A 22,274-nucleotide genomic window follows, 5' to 3' on the forward strand; every position below is an offset into this window, starting at 1 on the left:
TGAACTGACACTTTGAAAATATTCATTCGAACGGCAATGGGGTCTATGTTATCGTTTTTGTGCCGACAAAACATTTTCCATAAATAATTTTGAGGTATGTCACCAAGTTGACAGTCCGAATAAAAATCCATCAGTTGAACAAACTCGACAGTTTAGAAGACTGCTCCACGTATTCCTCCGATATTTACCGCAAATTGAAAGAGGAGGCGCTAGTGATCTTTAAAATAAACTATTTTGAACTTGACCTCGATTTGCTGTCGGAGCTGTAAGTGATTTTTTTATTATCTCATATCACACTAAAGAAGATTGAGGTAATTGGAATCAGATATAGTGAGCTCCTTCAAAGCTCGTTGAAATTGGAAATGAAATGAAATGAAAATGGTCATTCGCTGTGTGGAACTTTCCATCGTTGTTAAGTTGGAGCTATATATTTATTGTAGCCTACTTCAGTCGGATTTAGCATGTATTAAGTCAACGGTTGCTTTTCCATAACAAGCCAGTTCCAAATGTTTAAAAGTCCGGCGGTTATGTACTATTTAACTATCTTAGCATCATTTGATGAATGCTGGAGCATTATTAACATTAAGGCTTGGTCTTTTCATATAAGACTACTTTGCGAAGATGCTGTGGTCTTTGGCAAATAGTTTTTCAGCCGGCCAAGGGAGCGATGAGAAGTTGTTCGGTCTGGTATAATGTAAGATGCTTTCGAACAAAGCTTGTTCTGATTAACTTCGAAAATTACCGTATTTTGGTAGTTCTTCCCAGGCCTAGGATCCATTAAATAAATAAAAGTAAACCGATAGGTAGACCGATAGGGATTCTCTTTTGACATTTCTCTTAGTAAGGTTTGCCATTTCATCATGGAAAGATATACGATTAAACAACAAGTCTAAATTATTGAAATTCGGAGTAAGTGTCTTCAACTTTAAGAACGCTACGTCCAATTTACGGTCGTCGTAAACGTCTTGTCAGAATATTGCTGCCGCTAGCACATCAATTGGATAAGGCCCAAATCAGTCTCTCAAATGTCGTTTTCAAGCGTTGGACATCTCTGAGACGTCGTTGTGGCGATTTTAGCGAAAATATCCTGGAATCGTCGTATGTTCGAGAATTGGGCTGTGCTCAATGATAACCGAATACTTTTGGCCCGAATTGTATGATATGGACTTTGACAATATGTGGTTCCAACAGGACAGTGCCAAAAGCCACACAGCGGATGTCACAATCGATTTATTGAAATCCAAGTTTGTTGAACGTATTATCTCACGAAATGGCCCAGTCAATTGGCCGCATCGGTCGAGCGATTTGACGACGTTTGACTATTTTCTGTGGAGCTCGTGGTGGCCAGGCCAAAGAAATCGAATTCCATTCATAATGGCATTGAATGGACTTTCACGGGAATAAAGAATTTCATTGGTTTTTGTACTTTTGTAGCGCTTTTATTGAAAAAACCGTTTTAAGCCCTCCAAACGGGGCTCGATTTATGGAACCTCATCGTGCTGAACCTCCAAGGAATTCCATTTTTTCCACCATCTTCGCTGCTCTAAAACTTACCTGCCCACGCTCCACTTGGTCGCAATGCAAAGAACCTTTCATAACATCTCTTTGAAATTTCCAATTTACCGTCACTTTCTGAGTTTGCTCATGTATCTGTATGTGTATATGTAAGAAAGTATACGCTAGCATTTGTTGGCGTCTCTATGTATTTGTTTTAATGCAATAACCATGCTTCCCACTTTGCTAATGGATAATATTGCGACATTTTCAGTTTTCTGCTCCCCACTCATTTCTAGTTTTTATACTTTTGCTAGCAACAGGTATGTACATGTTTATACTTTTGTGTGCATGTGCAAGTACTGTTCCCCCTTGGGAATTTGCAATTGCATTAGCGTTTTTTGTTAATGAAATATTGAACTTGCGGACTCTTCGAACTTATGCAGCGAGTTCTTCGGCTAAATTGGTGACCGTTCCGTTGATTCGTTGTTGTTTCGACACTTCTTTCGGTAGCATTTGTTGACTCTAAGCAGAAATAAGAAGACTTCTCTACTTGCTCTTAGCAGTTGTATACTTTGACAGCTTTCAGGGTTCGAGTGTTGAAATTCTTTATACTAAGTATGATCGAGATTCTTACTGTGTCTAAGTTCATAAGATCAATAGGCTTTTGTCAACCCTTGAGTTTTGGTCGATCCAACGGAGTGGAGATATTCCTCTTTCTCTGGTTCCTATGGCGGGTACTGCGTCGAATAATTTTAGAGCTAAAGCGTTTTCATCCATTCGAACGACTTGACCTACCCAGCGTAGCCGCTGTCTCTTAATTAGCTGAACTATGTCAATGTCGTCGTATAACTCGCCTGCATATGGCAGGCTGGGAGTAATGAGTGACTTATAGAGTTTAGTCTTTGTTCGTCGAGAGAGGACTTTACTTCATAATTATCTACTCAGTCCTAAGTAGCACCTGTTGAAAAGATTATTCTGCGTTGAATTTCAAGGATGCCGTTGTTGTTAATGCTTGTTCCAAGATACTGATGTGGGAGTCTTTACGTTTTCAGTTGCTCTTAAAACAACGTGAATAAAGCGCTTAATGTCATTTTACATTCACTGTCTTCTGTAAGCAACTACCAGCGAAATCAGCTTAGACCGAGGATATCCTTTCTATTAGTCGCCTGTAATTATGAACATTGTAAGGTACTTAGTAAGTTCCCATTTCCACCAAATACCACGGATTTTAATTAAGTCCCTTGGTCCCTTCTTTTCTAGAAAAGAGTGGATAAAGGCCGAGATGGACAGTAATAAGTCTGACTCGAAACTAGATAATCGCTGTCTACGGTAATGTAGTATCTTTTCAGCAAAATTAAATAGCAGAATCACCTTCCGTCTACCAGACCACTGCAGTGTCCTACCACCGAAGGTCCCATCAATTAAAGAAAGCCTGCTGGTGCTGAGAAGAATTGTGCTCTCAGCAAGGAATATACTATATTTATATATACAGATAGCTAAGCCCCTTTGATATCACTCAAGTCTTTTAGGGCTTCATCAATGATAGAGAGAGAATGCTTCAATCTTCTAGTGAATCTAACATCTTATTTCACGATAAGCCTACAATAGGTTCCAGAATATAGCAACACTGTGAAGCAGATACACTAGCAGGCAGCATCCTACATTTAGACTCAGGAAAAAAGGGAATTTGTATGCCTCTGGCTACTTGTAGACTTTTAATCGACAAACATGTTATAAATAAGTTCTCGGTGGACTTCTGACACTGACATGACTGGAATATGGTTAAAGTTCAAAAGTTATGAACTTTAGTAGGAGTGCTAACAGGTCACTGTCTAATTGGCAAACATGCCAGCAGACTGGGAACACTCTGCAATAACTATTTTAGAAGTTGTCAGGAGATAAAGAAAAGAAGCAAGACTTTCTATGGGAAACGAATAGCAACTATCGGAGAAAACTTTCTTGACGATGCCTCGGTTATTGTACTACTGTAAAACTTTTTGTATTAATGAGCTTTATCAAAAGCCCGGGGTAGTTAAGAGAGTCTTGTCCTGCTGGTTTCACAATCATCATACACTAACACACTTTATCATCTACTCTAACTACCTATCTTTATTGGAGCCGAAGGCCTAATAATTTCGGGCTCCAGGGAAGGGAGGAATGCTAATAACAACGGTGGTTGCAGCACTATAATGGTTCAAAATTTGGCAAACAACACACGAAGAATCAATTTGTTGTTCAAAATCTAAGAGGTGTCGGCCCATAATTCCGTCCAGTTTTTACGAACCGGTTTGGGCAAACGACGCATAACACTCAAATGGTATTCCTTTTTGACAGTTTGGGAGGGCGGAAAGAATTCGAAGAGCTCCACACCTCGATAATCGAAGATAACTGTCAACATAAACTTGACTTTTGACCTGCTTCGAAGTGTTTTTTCGACTTCGGATCACCTTTGCCGATTGATCGTCTGTTTTTGTGGTCGTTAGTAAACATAGATCCAATACTCATTGGTAGTAATAATACGGTTTATGACATCCTGCTGATCGGAAAGCATTGTTTCACACACGTTGATGCTGTTTTTTGATCTTACAAAGTGGTTTTCACTGTTCCTTGCGATATTTCAGCCAGATCTCTGACTGTTAGAATGACTTAATAGAATGAGTAATTCTGTAGTGAAACTCTAAGCTCTTTTCGTGGTTTTGCTTTTGGCTACAACTACGAGATTCTGATTATGGAGGAGATAGTTCTTTTTGATTTTGGAGACAAAAGATAGACAGTAGAATCATAAGCTTATTCTCGAAACTACTATAAATTCCTACTCACAATATTTCCTAATGGGTCATATACAAGCATATGCATTTGTATACATTTTGTATAAAAGGTCATTGCTCAATATGTCTTTATCATATGATATAGGTGTACTTTTACAATCTGCCATACATTACAAGAGCAACATTGTATCTATTCTTAATTTTTTTATTAGAAAAAATATAGTAATTTATGCTATCGCTTAATACTTCCACTCATTCCAGGAAGAGATTAATTTTATACTGGCATAATTGTCCCTTTTTACACACATGCAAATAAATACTATACATACGAGTATATAATACCAGTTTTCAGTATAAAGGTGCGTCTTTTGCGAATGTAGTTCGGACAGTTGCCATTTATTTAAAGCCGTTTCCAATCTGCGTGGGTTGATAATATGTGTTTTTAAGCAGAAATCACATATTCAGTTGTACCCACGTCAGTTCTGAAATATCAGTTGCAGCTTGTATCGTTGCCATGGAACTTAGTTGACTCGAGGGCGTAGGCGCCGAGCAGATTAAGCAAACCTAAGAATGACTAGTGGTTAACACTACGGTTTCCGTCACGTCGATGAAATATCGTAATACTCTGAATCGATCGCGAATCCTTATCGAGTATCTAAGGTGGTTATAGCGGAGTTTAAAACAGCCCTCCGTTGGTTTTCCTTTTCGTTCTTTGGCGCCAATTAGAGATTCCAAGTGTAGCCAAGTACTTTTTCACCTGCTTTTTCCAACGGAGTGGAGGTCTTCCTCCTCCTCCACTTCCCCCGGCGGGTACTGCGTCGAATACTCTCACGGATGAACTGTTTTCATCTATTCGAACGACATGACTTAGCTAGCGTAGTCCTTGCTTCTTAATTCGCTGAAATATGAACGTTCCTCTCAAAAACTCGTGAAGTAGACTCATCAGATGTTGTCATCGTACATGCCTTTGCACCATATAGCAGGACGGGGATGATGAGTGGCTTGTAGAGTTTGGTCTTTGTTCGTCGAGAGAGGAGTTTACTTTTCAATTGCTTATTCCAGTCCGAAGTATTACCTTTTGGCAAGGGATTTCGAGGCTGATATTGTTGTTGGTGTTAAGGCTGGTTCCAAAATAGACGACATTATCTACGACTTCAAAGTTATGACCGTCAAAAGTGACGTGTGAGACGACTGTTTGTTTGGTGACAAGAAATATTTGGTCTTGCCTGTTACTTGATCGTATGAATCCTACCTGATTCTCACCAAATAACCCAGGTCTTCACGCAAAAACAATACCTTTGGACAAAGGTTGCAATTGGTATAGATTTTGGTATTAGTTGGTTGAGGCCTTACAGACAGATTTAAGCACTTAGTTCTCTTCCAGTCATTAGGTTATGTTAAGAGATCGATTCTAATACGGATCCCAATTGAACAGCTTAGGAGCAGGTCCATTGTGTAATACAAAACTACTATATGATAGATCATAAGACCCTCATAAAGCAATAAAGCGCTTTGAGCCTATCACAAATTTGTTGAGATGGCTAATGCCAGTTTCGGCTATATCTTCTGGTTTGTCGAAGATGAGACTGTCCAGATTTTTTATCCTTAGCCTTGCAAAGACGGCACCATGAAGGAGAAAATGTCTGAATGTTTCCACCCTATCCTCCTAAATACAACTTTGACAACGTACGACCGTCAAGATTTTTAGCCTTACAACATGAATGCCTATTGATTAATGTTCAGTTAGAACTCCGACTATTGCCAAAAGTTTCACTTTGATAATGCTAAGTAGTTTAGAAGATCTCCTACGAGCGGGTCGTCACTAACGTCTTCCAAACGCATGGAACCAGTGCTAGAGCGCAAGACGCCAATGGACCTGTAACACGATCTCACAGTTAGCGTGCTCAGTGCTAGTATTGCCGCACGGTTGACGGAGTTTATGCTCGCATCGCTGATATAGGCTGTAGTTCGTCTATCGCCACCTTAATAGCAATCTAAAATACTAAACATAGTCTTATAAAAGTTAAAATTATTGTTGTAGTTTGTCCATATACTCCGTAGGTAAAATAGTTGCCATATAAACTGATCGATCGGTGAAGTCCTTGAAGGAAAAACTGTTTTCGTTGGCGAAATATCTTCACGAAATTTTGAGTTTTGTTGTTGTAGTACTTCCCGTTTGGTGCACAGAGGTGGTATATATTTGGTATGTTGGGGTCGATTCTAGATAAGACGAAGTTTAAGAGTTCCGGATCCTAGATTTTCAGGGCTACTCCAGCTTTGTCTGTTGTGGTTTGACTCCAAGTACGCCATTAACTGAAAGGGAGTTGGTGCAGGTAGTGATGGCTTCACTGTGAATGGCGATTAGTACCTGTCTAAAGTTAGTTCCGGCCGAATCTGGTCAGGATGTCGTCGACAACCTCTTGATGTTCCTAGAAGGTGGCTTCGCTACAAGCAAAAGCAGGGGTGGTCTCTGAGAAAATACCCAGCAGATCTGCTTGGAGAAAAGCTCTTAAGTTCCTTGTCCGGAAGCAGAGATATTGAAATTATTAAGTCGTTGCTTTGTACGTAGATCGTTCTTGAACATTTTTCCCTTCGGTAGGTTTGGAATGAGTAGAACAGCAGATATCAACTAGTTCAATAACCACTTTTATTCATTTAAGGAAAAGAGCACCCTCTGTCGGTGCCAAAATGTTTACATATACCCATTTAAAATTGTGGATTTCCTGTCAATGATTTTTCTCGAAATTGAGAAGTTTTTGTCCTATTATGGTTACACCACTGCAATATGTTTGCTTTTCTTGTTGTCTTACCGATTGACAGACTTACTGAAACCACTTTCTTTGTCACGTTTGATTGCACCTTCTGATATGCGTCCTCATAATGGCGCACGAACTACATATATGTCTACTCATACATACATACTTACACAGAAACAAACATACTATATAACATATATACGAGTAGTTACACGCATTTGCATATAGCCAGCCCCTAACTGCATTTGTTGGCCTCGGAGCGCTTTATTGGGGCTTCTTTGCTGGCAAATTCAAATCAACAACGAACGTTTGGCGTCTTTTCGCTACATTAACAAAGCGAATGAATTGGAAAAGAATCGACATGGAAAGCCAGATTGTGCGAAATGCCAACCAAAACGTGTCCGTAATGACGTGCAGTTGAGCGGCGCTGCGCTGCGCTGTCTTGCGTTGTGTGGCGCTCGACTGAGTTGAGTGCTTGTCCGACTGTCCTTGCTGTCTAAGACTAACTCATACGCACACATACATATATACGCACAGTAAAGTGGTTATAAGCACTCACAAGAACAACAATAACGACAACAAACAACGTAACAACCACTAACACAGCAACTTTGATACAATTTTCACTGCTGGCGTCGATGAAGCCCAGCCATTGGTAACAGTGAAGGAGGTGTGAGCCGGCAGGACGTGTAGTGCAAATAACATACACACACCCCCACAACTATATAAATAGTTACTTATACTTGTCATGTTAAAAAAAAAAGTAAAAATTACGAGGGCGGTCCGATAAGAAATTGGCCTCACCGTCCGTTGATGCCTCTATCGCACGAGTGATTTACTATGTAGTACATACCGTTAGACAGTCAAAAAGGCCTAGTGGTTTTGACAGCGTGTGTCTCGGGCTCTATTTAAAAAAAATTGGAAAAAGCAGGTCCGATAAGAAATTGGCCTCACCGTCCGTTGATGCCTCTATCGCACGAGTGATTTACTATGTAGTACATACCGTTAGACAGTCAAAAAGGCCTAGTGGTTTTGACAGCGTGTGTCTCGGGCTCTATTTAAAAAAAATTGGAAAAAGCAGGTCCGTGGTTCGAGTCGGTCTGAGTGTTTTTGGAAGAAAAATCGGGCAAACGAAATAAAGAACGCTTGAATGCTATATACATAGACCCGTTTTCCTTCGAAGGGGAGTGTCAAAAATGGGAGCTCAATGGGTTTCAATGTGGTCGCACGTCAGTTTTGGAGGAGCCACGCCCAAGTGCCCCGAAAGCATCTGTCAGCAAGGATAATGTGACAAAAGTCCATGTTCTTGTATTGACCGAGACCACCGTTTAAAGTTCACAAGATATATGAGACCATAAGTAGTTCAAAGACTGTATGGGTCATATCCTACACGAAATATTGGACTTAAGGCCCAATTTAGACAACAAGCGGAAGCATGATACCACTTTATCGCAGCGTTTAGGCTGTTAAAGCGCATTCTGGAGGAGTTTTGGCATCTTTTCGTGACCGTCGACGAAATATGGTGAAGCCATTGGTAAGCATAAGAGACCATGAAGAGTGAAAACAGTGTGCTTAACCTGATGAATTTGCTTCCAAGATTCCAAAAGCTGTCCTATCGGCTGGAAAATTAAAGGAAACCGTTTTTTTGGAATTTAGTAGGAGTGATCTACCAAAAGCTCTGTCAGGATCAGAAAGAAGTTCTCCGAGCTCTTCGATACCAAACAAGGAGCCAGACAAGGCAATCGTGCAACTTCTTCAACCTACTGCTGGAGAAAATAATTCGAGCTGCAGATTTATATCAAGAAGGCACAGTCTTTTCCACTCTATGTCCTCAACAACAGCGCCGTTACTTCTCCTTTCTCCAGACTGGATAATGAAGCGAAGCAAAAGGGTCTGGTTGTGAGCGAAGGCAAGGCGCAATGTTTTCTGCCATCAAACAAACATCCGTCGCACACGAGACTTGGCTTCCACGTCACTTTTGACAGTCAGAACTTCGAAGTCGTAGTATTGACACCAACAGCTACGTCAGCATCGAAATCCAACGCAAAATAACTCTTGCCAACAGGTGCTACTTCGGACTGAGTAGGCAATTGACAAGTAAAGTCCTCTCTCGACGGACAAAAACCAAACCTTATAGGCAGCGTCTACGATGACTAAGTCATGTCGTCCGAATGAACGAAAACACTTCAGCTCTGAAAGTATTTGACGAAATACCCGCCGGACGAATCAGAGGAAAAGGAAGTCCTCCACTCCCTTAGAAAGATCAAGTGGAGAGGACCTGGCTATTTTGGAATCTCCAATTGGCGCCAAACAGTAAACACGAAGAACGATTGGCGCGCTAACTGGGCTATAACCACCTAAGCGGCGTCTACGCCAATGAAGAATAAAAAGAAATTTGAGCATTACAGGGCAATTTCGTCGGGTTATTAGACGACCTTTTGAGAAATATCTCATTATTGACTTATCGGACCGTCCTCGGATTGCCTGTTATTGTCCAAAAAAATATGTAAAAACTATGCACCCATCCCTAGACTAAAATAACAGCAACAAGTTGGTGTTGAATGGTGAAGTGTGGTGCGACGCGTTGCTATTGCCACAGGGCTGGCTATCATATTAAGGATACTGTGGTCACAATCAACTCAACTTTAATTCAATAACATAATTCACTTGGCCACCACCACCCGACCGCCTCGTCCGCGCGCGCTGTTGACCATAACGCTCCCAACTTACCGTTCCTCTCTCTCACCCACCCGCGCTTTCGCACGCCAGGAAACGAGAGTCGACGCTGATCGGCTATCGCTTTCTTTGTATGTACCGTTATACACGACTCGCTAAACTGCAATGCACACAAATTCACGCATACTTATATACTATACACGCTAGATGCCTTCTCCTTTGACGCCCCCGGCATTGAGATTAAAGTGGAATTCGCCATTTTCTCTGCAATGTTTTCTATGGCAATTATTTATATTATTAAACCTGAAGAGTTGTACAATTGTTTGCATTGCTAAGGTGGAGCAGTTCTGTTTTTCACGCTCCATGTGTATATGTGTATGTGTGTGTAAATCAATAATGTACTCATATAATGAATCACTTTTTGCGATATTTGTGGGCCAAGCTGATACTTGTGGCTTATATCTCGATTGTATTAAATTTTTTTGCTGAATTCATATTCACCTACACAAGCATACTATATACACTCACACATATACATGTGTATATGTCGATGTAGGCAGAAACCATTTGGGTGCGTTTGTATATATTTGTTTTTCATTTAATGTTGTTTGAAACAACTCATTTTGCGGCTTCCATCTATGACTTGTTGAATGACCCATTTTATTTGGACAAAATAGAAATGGTGGCACAGCGCCTAAGGCCGCTTGGACACAGGGACGTGCTGTTTTCGCGGGCCGGAGTGCTGGTTTTGCGTAGTGGCGGCGTGGCAGGGGGAGCAGCAGCTATTATGAAACCATTTCAGCCAAGTGTATTGTGTTCAAACACACACACATACCGGCTCACACATACATATGTATAATACATGTCGTTATGGTCAGCTGCCACGCGCGTATCCTCCTTTTGCACACAACATTCCCCCATTTCTCTGTGCATATGTGTGTGTGTATGTTGTTAGGCATTTATTAGGAAATGTTAGACAAACAGCGTGTCACATGTTGATTGTTACGAGTGCGTCAATGCTGTTCCGCCATAATTCGTTAAAATTTGAGTGGTTATGTCTGGTGCGGGGCGTTGCTCAATAGCCGGTGTCGGATGTCTAACCCTTGGCATTCTTGGCAACACACTTACAGGCGCTGTTGTTTAACGGTTGGAGTGAAAAAAGGCTTGTTTTACGATGTTTTTCATGCTTTTATTTAAATAAAATATTTAGAAATTTAACAAATAATTATAGAATTTTGGTTCTAAGCTGTCAACAATTAGTTTGAGTGATTTTTTTCATTAAAAAAAATTAATAACAAAGATCACTGCTTGTGTCTGTAACAGATTTGTAGAAGATTTTTTCGGTCAGTTTGTATGCAGCTTCATATATGTTATAGTGATCCGATCTGAATAATTTTTGAAGAGTTAATATCCTCAAATGAAAAAGTTTTCCATACAAGAACTTGATTTTGATCTGTCAGTTTGTAAGGTGGTCAAATATCTCCATCTTTTTGTCTTTTAAATTTCGCGGCTATATATAAAGCGCGACAGAGCTCGTATCTGGCAATAACATACATGTTTGAAAGGTCTTGACATAACCTACAAAACACCTATAAATAATTAGTTTGGGTATTGCGTTCAACAGTTATAGACGTGTACACACGTAGTTCACTAACGCCGAAATTCGCGCTATTTACAGTTTATCTTCGTTAAAGGCAAATCCGCTAGAGAAACGTTCCGTGAGATTAATGGTGTTTGGGAGGATATTAATCTATCACATCGAACTGCGGAGGAATGGTTTCGACGATTCAGTGCGGGTGAAAACGATATCATTACGATATCATTGATAAACCAGCCGGCGTAAGACCTGTGACGACGAAAATCGATCAAATCATGGAAAACATCGAGTTAGACATGTGGTAACTCGTGACATCGTACAAAAGATAGGATGGGTGGGATTAGTCAACCATTTTAAACCATCTGTAGAGGGTGGATGCACGAAAAGGCTTGATGTTTGGGTGCCGTATGATTTGACACAAAATACCTTCTGGAGCGAATCAACGCTTGCGACATGCTGCTGAAACGGAACGAACTCGACCCATTTTTGAAGCGGATGGTGACTGGCGACGACAAGTGGATCATATACGGCAATATCAAGCGAAAATGGTCGTGGTCGAAGGCCAGTGAATCGTCCCGAACAGTGGGCAAGCCGAGATTGACGGCCAGGAAGGTTTTACTGTGAGTTTGGTGGGATTGGAAGGGAATCATCCACTATGAGCTGCTCCCATATGGCCAGAGGCTTAATTCTACCATCTATTGCGAATGACTGGAGCGCTTGAAGCAGGCGTACGACTTTTGTCGAGTGAACGATTCTGAGGAATATGCGTCCAAAGTCAAAGCGATGCCATAAAATACCTCTGAGCTGCAGGAATTTAAAGATAAGAAATCACGATTGTGGTGTATTTTCAATCGAATATTTTTACATGCCTTGATCTAGTTCTTAATGTTAATATTAACGGCTAAAATGTTCAGCGAATTTTTTTAAGGGTATTTCCAAGGAAATTTCATGACGGGATTGGGAAAAATTATTAGTTAAAAAAAATAATAATAATAAACACCCTAATATACATATATATCACCATATTACTTATTTATGTTTTTATATACAATACATTTTTTTCTTATTTTCAGATTTTTCTTTTTGTACCATTTTGCATTCTACGCTTATCATTATCGCTTTAGTGGACAAAACCGTAGCTTGGCATTGGTATCTTCTTGGCTCTTTATACAGGTGAGTAAATGAATATATTTTCTAAGCAGTTTCAATCGATCATAAACGATAACTCGCAAACTCGTTCCAAATTGAATTAAAAAGATGAGCCAAGGCATCCTTATTTATAAATCTAATTAATACCTTCCTTTGCGGTATGTTTGGTATACTTTTTTAGAATATCAGAAGTTCGATCTCATCCTTTTCACCATTCACTATAGTACTCTTTGATTCGCAACTTTTCTGCACCTTTTTTGTGCTCTATATACCAAAGTGATCAGGGGTGGTCAGATATCATGATGAAATTTGGTACACGTATTTCTTGGCTCCATAAGAAGGTTAAGTTCGAAGATGGGCAAAAAAAGATGGGAAAATCACTAAAAGTGCGTTAACCGACTAACATAAAACGTCAGAAACACTAAATTTTACGGAAGAAATGTCAGAAGGAAGCTGCATCCAGGTTTTTTTTTTTAAATTGAAAATCTGCGTAGCGTCGCCCACTTATGGACCAAAAACCATATCTCAGGAAGTACTCAACCGATTTCAATGAAATTCTGTATGTAATATTTTTTTTAACACCGTGATGACATGTACCAAATATGGGTGAAATCGGTTCACAACCACGGCTGAAATCTCGATTATCACTTTATCATGCGAGAGTATATAATGTTCGGTGACACCCGAACTTAGCTCTTCCTTACTTGTTTCGAAGTAAGTTTGTTATAAAGGATGGTCCATTTCGAGTTTTCCTATTATAAAGAAAAAACGCAGAAACTTCAAATTTAATGGAGACTGGTTATAATAATTCAAAAGAACATTCTCTCTGGGATTTAAATTTTGAACATTATCTCTTTCAAATCTTGGCGCGGCTTGGTCACAGACGGTCCAGCCGTGGAGTTCAATTTTTGATAACTCGTTCGAGCATTTCGACTGGTAACTGGCGAATGCCACGCGTAGTATTTTGCTGCAAGGCCTAAATCGAAGCAGGATTGTCCGTATATACTTTAAACTTTTCAATCCCCCCAGGAAGAAGTGTAAGGGTGTGATATCACAGGATCTTGGTGGCCAATCGACTGGCCCAAAACTTGAAGTTATCTCAATATCACGAGCTTCAATTTCAGGCATCAAGTAGTCGGTTATCATGGCGCGCATATGAGCGGAGCGATATCGCTTGAAAATCAAGCGGCTTCCATTCTTACACAAGCAAAATGCTTTCAATTTAAGATCTGGACGTACAATGCGCCAAGTCCTTCCATCCGTCAGTCCCAGTTGCTGCGAACGACGCCTAATCCACGCTCCGCGGTCTTCGTGTACACTCTCAGCCCCGGTTGCTATATTTTTATACCCTGAACAGGGTATTCTAAGTTTGTCACGAAGTTTGTAACACCCAGAAGGAAGGGTCGGAGACCCTATAAAGTATATATATAAATGATGTATATACATGAATGAGTATGTCGAACTGAGTCGATTTAGCCAAGTCCGTCTGTCCGTCTGTCTGTATATGTACGAACTAGTCTCTCAGTTTTTAAGATATCGTTATGAAATTTTGCAAACGTCATTTTCTCTTCAAGAAGCTGCTCATTACTCATAATTCCGATATCGGACCACTATAACATATAGCTGCCATACAACTGAACGATCAGAATTAAGTTCTTGTGTGGAAAACTTTCACATTTGACAAGATATATTCACGAAATTTGGTATAGATAATTTCCAGAGCCAACAATGTAATCTCCTAAGAAATTGTTTAGATCGGTTAACTATAGCATATACCTGCCATACAAACTGAACAATCGGAATTAAGTTCATGTATAGAAAACTTTCACATTTGACGTGGTATCTTCACGAAATTTGACAAGGATTACTGCTTAAGGTAATAATATAATCTCCGAAAAAAATTTTCAGATCGGATTACTATAGCATATAGCTTCCATACAAACTGAACACATAATTATTAACAGAAATGAACCTGTGAAGGGTATTTAGCTTCGGTGCAACCGAAGTTAACGCTTTTTCTTGTTTTCATTGCGGGCCATGCGTAATCTGTAAATCTTTTGAAAAAAGTACCTCTACAAAGGTTGTTCACATCAACGTCCTCAAAATTAGAATATTATTCATGGCTCTATAGCATTCCCCATTTACTGTGACATTATGGTCGAACATGCGACGCGCTTGATGGTCGATCGGCTTCAATTCTTGTATTGGAGTTGGATGTTGTACGCCCGCAAACAAAAATTCTCCTGTAAAATCTTCCATAAAGAGTTGCGCGCGATCGCGAATTGACTTATCGTATTCGTGTTCTCTTCGACACTCTTATCCACAAAAGTGCTAGCGTTTTCTCTACTGCTTCTCTGACCAACTCTGAAAGAAGTATTGCCTCACTATTGAAAACCATACGTCTAAAAACATCCTTTATAGTAAATTTTTCGCCACACCTTGGCAAACAATATCGAATATATGTAAGTGTATTGATATAGCTTGAAGATTCTACATCACTAAGATAATCCCCCAAATTGAGAAAAAGGCTCAGCAAAGCAGACAATATACATATACAAGTATGAGTGATATTCTGAGATTCGAGTTTAGAATCTCTCTCTCTTGCATTTCTAAAAATAAAATTTTTTGAAATCTTATAACTCATTTACGAAATCACTAAATTCATTTCAATTACCAATAATTTGTGCTACAACGCGCTTCGCTATGTAACGGTTACTTTAAGCTTTGTGCCTGCGATTACTGAAATTTATACGATTACATTATGTATCGGTGTTTCGTTGCGTGGCGAGTGAAATGTGATTTGGTAGTTTACCATGTTCACAGTTATAGTTATAATAGTCAACTTTATGGTAAAATGAATTTGACATCCACAGCTTGTGGCCACCACTGCCAATACAGTTATGTCTAGGTCACGTGCCTTCTACATGTACATATCTATATATGTATGTATATACCGTATACACTCATATACTTGTATGAATGCATAATAATATAACCGCGCACTCTGATTTAGTTGGTAGAATTGATGTAATTCAGAATGCTGCTGCAGATGCGCTGATTCACGTGCCGCTTATCGATTTCATTCGGATTCTTCACGTGTTTGGAGACCCACTGTGCTTGTGCAACTATTGTCACGGCGCCACTCTGAGTTGTGCTGAAATGACTGCGAAGGGCATTGAAAAAATCACTCCTTAAAAAAAAAAAATATATATATATATATATATATAAAGGCTTTTGACGGAGGTTAACCTTAAATTTGGAAATGCCTAGTGAAGACGAGATTGTAATTGGTCTGCGGAAGATGATTTTCGTAACTCAAAAAAGTTTTAATTAGCTACAAAACTTTGCGAGAGGTTCTGCAACTCATCGTCTCATCTTCTGTGGTACAGGCTTCTTGTCATTATAGGTTCGATTATGTTAGGTTAATCTGGTAGGCCAATAAGCCATGCATAGACCAGTTTTGCTCCTTTGCAATACCATATTGAGTTCAGTTGCTAAGTCCAAGAGAAGTAGTCATCGTTTAGGTTGCCTGCGCTTGACGTTAATTTTAACAGACTCTTCGGCCTCACTATCGCTATACCTCCTCCAGTGTACGTCCCCCCGTACCGTGGGGACCCCAGATGTTTACAGCGTAGTAGTTGTCCTGCGGGCGTGTGCCGCCACCAGACAGTGCTTAGTTAGTTTTCCAATTATGTTCCTACAGTCTCTTCTATCGAGTGCTAATAAACATTTTATGTACCTTCGATGCATCGTTTTGCACATAACTTTTGCAGTTTTTGGCCGAGGTAGCTCGATCCATCGGGTTTTGATTTACTTTACCACGCTTCTGTCGAGATCGCTGTTTAGACAATGTATCACATTTTCGGATGTTAGCCGTAAACCATTCTTGGCATTCTCGTCCACTATTTCATTTCACTCGTTGCCTTTGTGGCCAGGCACTCAGTAAAGATTATGTCAATTGTTTCTGGCAACACTTTCCACTGCCGTCCTGCATCCGAAGACACTTCTAGTCGATATGGGATACGAGTTTACTGCCTTGCTTGGCGGTCTACGTAGATGTTAACTCTGGAACTACCTGCAGTGGCATTAGAGGCTAGCACCACGGCTTGCAGTGGTCTGGCAACTTAAAATGTTGTCTTATGCCTAACTCTGGACAGTATATTCCCGTAGCAACTCCATCGTCCCATTTCGAGCCAGTCATCTTTATCTATGTTTACTTTGAACCTTTCTCTCGAAAGCTCGTAACGTCGACGCTTCTGTACCATATAGCAGGACGTGAATAATGAGGGACTTATAAGTTCGTGGAGAGAGGCCTTTGCTTCTCAATTGCCTGCTCAGTACCTAAACTCACTTATTACAACTTTGTTCTGTTTTGACATGAATTGACTTTTTATCGTTATTGGATTGACTTTACCATAGATTGAACTTAGATAATTAAATTTTTGCGTTTCCTGAAGCTTATTATATGTAGTCTTGCATTAGTATTTGTAGGAAGATTTGAACAGAGGTGTCACAAAGCTCATTATAAATATTTACATGTATCAACATAATTATTATATAAAACAATGGCGAATCAATTCAAGGAGTCACTGGCCACTTTGCATGGCTTCGGCTAAAACACGTGGCCACCCAATTTGTTACACGCGTCTCATGTCTTACATAGTCTAATATTCTAATATACCACATTCTGACAATTATTTCCACTTGCTCTCCACTCTTCTCTCCCCTTCGCCGTTTAGCACTCAATGTTCTATTTTTTCCATCGTTACGAGCTGCCCGTCATTATTCAACAAGCGGAAATACTTATCATAACAAACAATCAGAATGTGGCGGGGAATGGTCCACAACGACAACAACAGCAGCCGGGTCAGGGACAGCCGGCTGCCTTACTAATGGGACGTCTATTTCGGCGCCCAGCTGACGCACAGCATCAGCAGCAACAACAGCAGCAACAGCGACAACAGCAATACCAACCAACCCTCGAAGCATTACGGAATCAGGCGCTAACACCCTATGTTGGTGACTATGTGCGTGACTACCTACAGCGGCGCGGTGGAGCAGTGGACACGCTACGACGCACGCTGCTACAGCCACGTGTTCGCGTGCAAATCGCCAATTTGCAGCGCATTAATTTGAGTGCCATTCAGATAAATCCAGCGAATCTGGATGCGATCGCCCGAGCCAGCGAAGCAGCAGGCGGCGAGACGGCATCAGCCGCATCTTCAACAGTGAATGTCGGTGGTGGTGCAGGTGGAGCGGAGGGCACTATTACCATCAGACAGGTGGCAAATGCAGATGCGCCTACAAATGGTGCAAGTGGTAGCAGCAACAACAATACGGGCAACAACCATGGCTCCACCATAGGCATTACAATCTCTTTCAATACCGCAACGCAAGAGTCGGGCGGCGAGGGAAGAATCGCCACGGTGGTGGGCGGTGATGGGCAAACTGTATTAGCTGCCACGTCGGCGGACGAGTTGACAGCAGGAATTACGGTGAATGCTGGCGCGGAATCACAACCATCGTCAACAACATCAACAGGTAAATATATTTACAAGTTAATTTGTACATTCCTTTGGTTTTATTTCTTTCATCCGTGCATCGCTTGCAACAATGAATGCTCAAATACTCGAGCATACCGCCAGGTTTTGAAGGTTAGGATCCACTGCCGTTGGTATGATGGCGCTCGTAACAGAGCTCCTGTTCGTTAAATATTAAGTGATGAGGAATTTCTGGCATTTTAATGTTTGTTTAGGTCGCGAATTTCTTGAAATACATTCTCTACCTAGATTCAGAAATGCAATCAATTTTAAGGTTAGTTTTTTTCGAGCACTGCAATAAGACCCATCAGTCAGTGCTGTCGAAAGTGATTGCATATAATTTTTGCAGTCAGTTGCGTTCTTCTCTTAACCAGCAATGGAGAAACGACTTCACTTCTACTGGGTACCAGGTCACAAAGGTATCGAAGGCAATGAGTTAGTAGACGTGATTGCCAAGAGTGGTGACGGCTGTGAACTGAAAAGTTTACCAACTTTAGTAAATCCATGCAATGGCATACGGCGATCTGGACAGAAGTATGGCGAAGAAGCTCAATTTGATCGACTCAAATCGGTAAAACTGCAATTGTCATATGCAACGCGGAGGATCAGAAATACAAGAGATTTACACTCATTTTTGTTAGAAAGAATCGGATAAACATGATTGGAATACCCACTAGTCACAGTCTGATGGCGGCACACGCTTGCCACAAATGCTGATAGTTCGAGAAAACTCCAAGAAATTTCAAAAGCAAGGCATCAGCCAAACATTCGCGTGTGCACTTGTCCCACATTAGTATGGTAACGCTTCAACCATTTGGTGGCACATTGGAAGAGGTGCCGGTAGTGTGGCCCCAGAACCTATAAAAATTCGTATCAAGCTCTGATATTCTGAAGGATGGTATATGCGTAAAACGCTGGCATACTGAATGATGATTACTTATCCTGAACTACATAATGGCACTCCATTTAGCATCGCTAAGGACCAAAATTGTTGTATACGCGGCTCATTACCCAACCATACTAACCTAACCTATAAGGTTCTCCGAATCCTTTCACAGCTTCCAACTCCAAATTCTCACTGAAAGCTATGTATTATGAAAACATTTGACAATACCTGTAGAAAGAGTTTACAACGACCGTAACGAGTAAAAAAAAAACAAAAAAAAAAAGGTTTGAGCCGGCATACTGGCGGACTTACCGGTCCACGAGCTAAAACCTCGTTCGACATGCTTTTGGACCGTGCAAAGCAGAAGGAGACTATTTTGAATCAAATAAATTGATTTTGCCGAAAAAACTACAATATTTGTTCTGTTTTTTTTTAACTCCTGTTTACTTTGGAACGTACCTTGTAGGAACAGTTTACAATGACCGTAATGAGTACGATTGCAGAACTTCGATGTATGCCTGGATACCTCAGAATTAGAGGAAATAAGGTACCATATAAATTAAGAAGAAAGTGCCAGTACAAAACGCCACTAGCAACAGGAGCCTGTGCTGAAACTGGCGAGCCTGCTTCTAGAACAGTTCCATCCCACACGGTGCAAAAAAGTAAAGGTTCTCCCCAGAAACAAGTTAAGGGAACTTATGGGTGTTTAAAAATGTCACTATAGTCCAAGGACAAGTGTTGTAATAACAGGAGGGAACGCAATAGAACACAGATCGGTCGCAGAGCATTCCTCAACTGTCTGCCTAGAGCAAATTTTCTTCCCTTTGTCTAACTATTAACGCGAGTTTTATTACTGAAGCTGATTAGCAAATGAAAAAGCGGGAGAGGTAGAAAAGTAGTCGTATATTTTAACTTTTGCATAGACAAATAGGTTTCTCCAAAAAGGTTTTGGAAAATGCTTCTCTAACAAAAAAACAATGATGGACTGTGATCCAAAACTTGTAGAAGTCACTGTCAGTGGTTGCCAACATTGATATATATACCTATTCAAAATGCGAAGCAGGTTAATTTTTATTGTCTTTTTAATCAAATTTTTCTTTAAACCTATATTCCTAGGGGCCGAGTCAAAAGAGCAGCCAGAGCAAATTGAAGTCAACACCATAGTGGCAACCGCGGAAAATGACGAAGTGAACGGGCAAAAGTCGCCTCAAACCCAAATAAATATTCAACCAAGCTTAGATATCAACCAGCAAGCGCTACTTAAAGAAGAAACTGTAAATGCAGAGGATTCACTGGCAAATGGTACTTGTGACAATGCTAATGGTCTACACAACCAAAGAGCAGAACTCAAAGAAGAAGACTCATATGCAGCGAGTATAACAAAAACTGCAAAAGAGGAAAGTAGCGGTACTTCAGTCGAATTGACTGGTGGTAAACCAACTTTTGCGGAGTCCTCAACGACATTTGAGCGTGACCCAGAGGTGGTGGCCATATTAGACACATCTGTGCCGCTGCCTGCGCTGCTACCAACAGCATTGTCCGAAGTGACAGCGCCCATATCCACGATAACAACTGTAGCAACAACACCTTCAGCTTCAGCATCAGCACCAAGCACGCTTGCCGTACTTCAGCACACACAGCTGACAGCCGCCGACCCGGATCCAACTATAAATGCTACTTCAACAACTACAACAGCAGCGTCCAGCGCATCAAACGAAAGCGTGGCTGCTATCGGCACAGCAGACGCCGGATCCGAACCCGTGCTTGTGAAAGGCTTCACTCCACCAGCTGCACACGAAAAGGCGACCACCCTGACAATGTCGCCGGCGGAACAGTGGTCAACTGCTGCTGACTGCGTCTCTAAGCCACAGGATGCAGCTTCGACGCGGTGCGCTGTCTCCGCTCCGAGTGAGGTGTCTGAGGTGTCCTTAAACTAAGCGCGCATTACTTATAGCTTATGTTTGTCATAATGACTGCGAAAAAGTGTTTAGCCAAACAACAGTTACGCAATGAGAAGACCTAACAAATTTTAGTTCATTTATGTATGTATGTATATGTAAGTGGATGTGAAATATGCAAATACTTGTATTAAACATTTTTATTAGCCTATAATTTGTATAAATAACTATTTTTTTGTTTTATTTTATTTTATTATATTTTTTTTTTTAATTAAGAGAAGAAAAATTTGCTTAAAATAATATTTTTCCAATTCAGCACACAACATTAGCAGCAAAGTCTTTTATTTACAGTAATGTGCGGCTCTAGGTACTACTATTTTGTTTTTTTTATTATAGCATAGGTAATGCCTAGAATAAAACTTTGGAAGACCCTGTAAAGTATATACCATACTTGTGTAAATAATCAGTGTGACGAGCAGAGTCGATTTAGCCAGGTCCATTTGTCCATCCATATTTATAGTCTTGTTAAAAAAACTTATTAAAGTGTGGTTCATTTCGCGGTTCCTTACTTTTTTAAAGAAAAAAACACAGAAACTTCAAATTTACTGCGGAATATTTAGTATGATTCCAAAGAACATTCTTTGTCATTTATTTTTTGAAGATCATCTTTTTCAAATGTTGGCAAAGGCTACGTCTCAGATGATGCATACGTTTAGTCCAATTTTCGATGATTCGTTAGAGCATTTCAATTGGTAACTGCCACATTACACGCGTGATGTTTTGCTCCAAGATCTGAATCGGAGCGGCAATTTCCGCATAGACTTTAGACTTTACTTATCCCTACAAGAAAAAGTGTAACGGTTTGATATCACATGATCTTGGTGGGCAATCGATCGGCCCAAAACGTGAAATTATCTGCTCACCGACTATCTCAATAAATCCATAGATTGATTCGATGTTTGAGAAGTGACGACGTCTTGTTAAAATCAATTTTCGCCGAGATCACGAGCTTCAATTTCTGGCATCAAATAGTCGGTTATCATGGCGCCATAACAATCGCCATTGACAGTTACATTCTCACTGGCATCATTTTAGAAGATGTATAGACCGATAATTCCATCGGCCCACAAACCGCACCAAACTGTTTTTTTTTTTTGTTTTTTTCTGGATGAAATGATAGCACTTGGATCTCCTCATATTGCTTTTGCGACAATTTTACTTGTTTACAGACCCATTGAGTCAGAAATCGGATTCAGCGCTGAAAAAAATTTGTCTCGAAAACGTCGGATCTTCTTGAAACTATGCAAGAGTCCGTAGTTAGTAGACCGATTGTGTTGACCAAAAGTTAAATACATTATTTCGTTATAAAGTTAAGCAATTTGTAAACGTTGTTCAGTCTAAGTTTTTCCATGGTGAAAAGCCAAATAATAATGAAAAAAATTACGGACTGCCTGTCACGTCTCACGAGTGATCTGTCAAAAAAGGCTAATGAAAAAAGTACCTCTAT

At 40.4% G+C, this 22,274-nt stretch overlaps 1 protein-coding gene across 1 annotated transcript in view; it reads left to right on the forward strand.

The window, feature by feature from the left end:
- The window catches only part of LOC108971239, a 37,760-nt gene extending 16,785 nt beyond the window's left edge, over positions 1–20,975 (forward strand). The window contains exons 12-14 of the mRNA XM_018937185.1: positions 12,368–12,467; positions 17,183–17,984; positions 19,986–20,975. Of these exons, the coding sequence (XP_018792730.1) occupies positions 12,368–12,467; positions 17,183–17,984; positions 19,986–20,806 (1,723 nt within the window). The 3' untranslated portion in view covers positions 20,807–20,975. The remainder of the gene's footprint in view (positions 1–12,367; positions 12,468–17,182; positions 17,985–19,985) is intronic.
- Positions 20,976–22,274: the final 1,299 nt, after the last annotated feature.

The sequence above is a fragment of the Bactrocera latifrons genome, unplaced genomic scaffold (genome assembly GCF_001853355.1).
Source record: "Bactrocera latifrons isolate USDA-ARS-PBARC rearing strain unplaced genomic scaffold, ASM185335v1 scaffold_33, whole genome shotgun sequence".
Taxonomy (NCBI): domain Eukaryota; kingdom Metazoa; phylum Arthropoda; class Insecta; order Diptera; family Tephritidae; genus Bactrocera; species Bactrocera latifrons.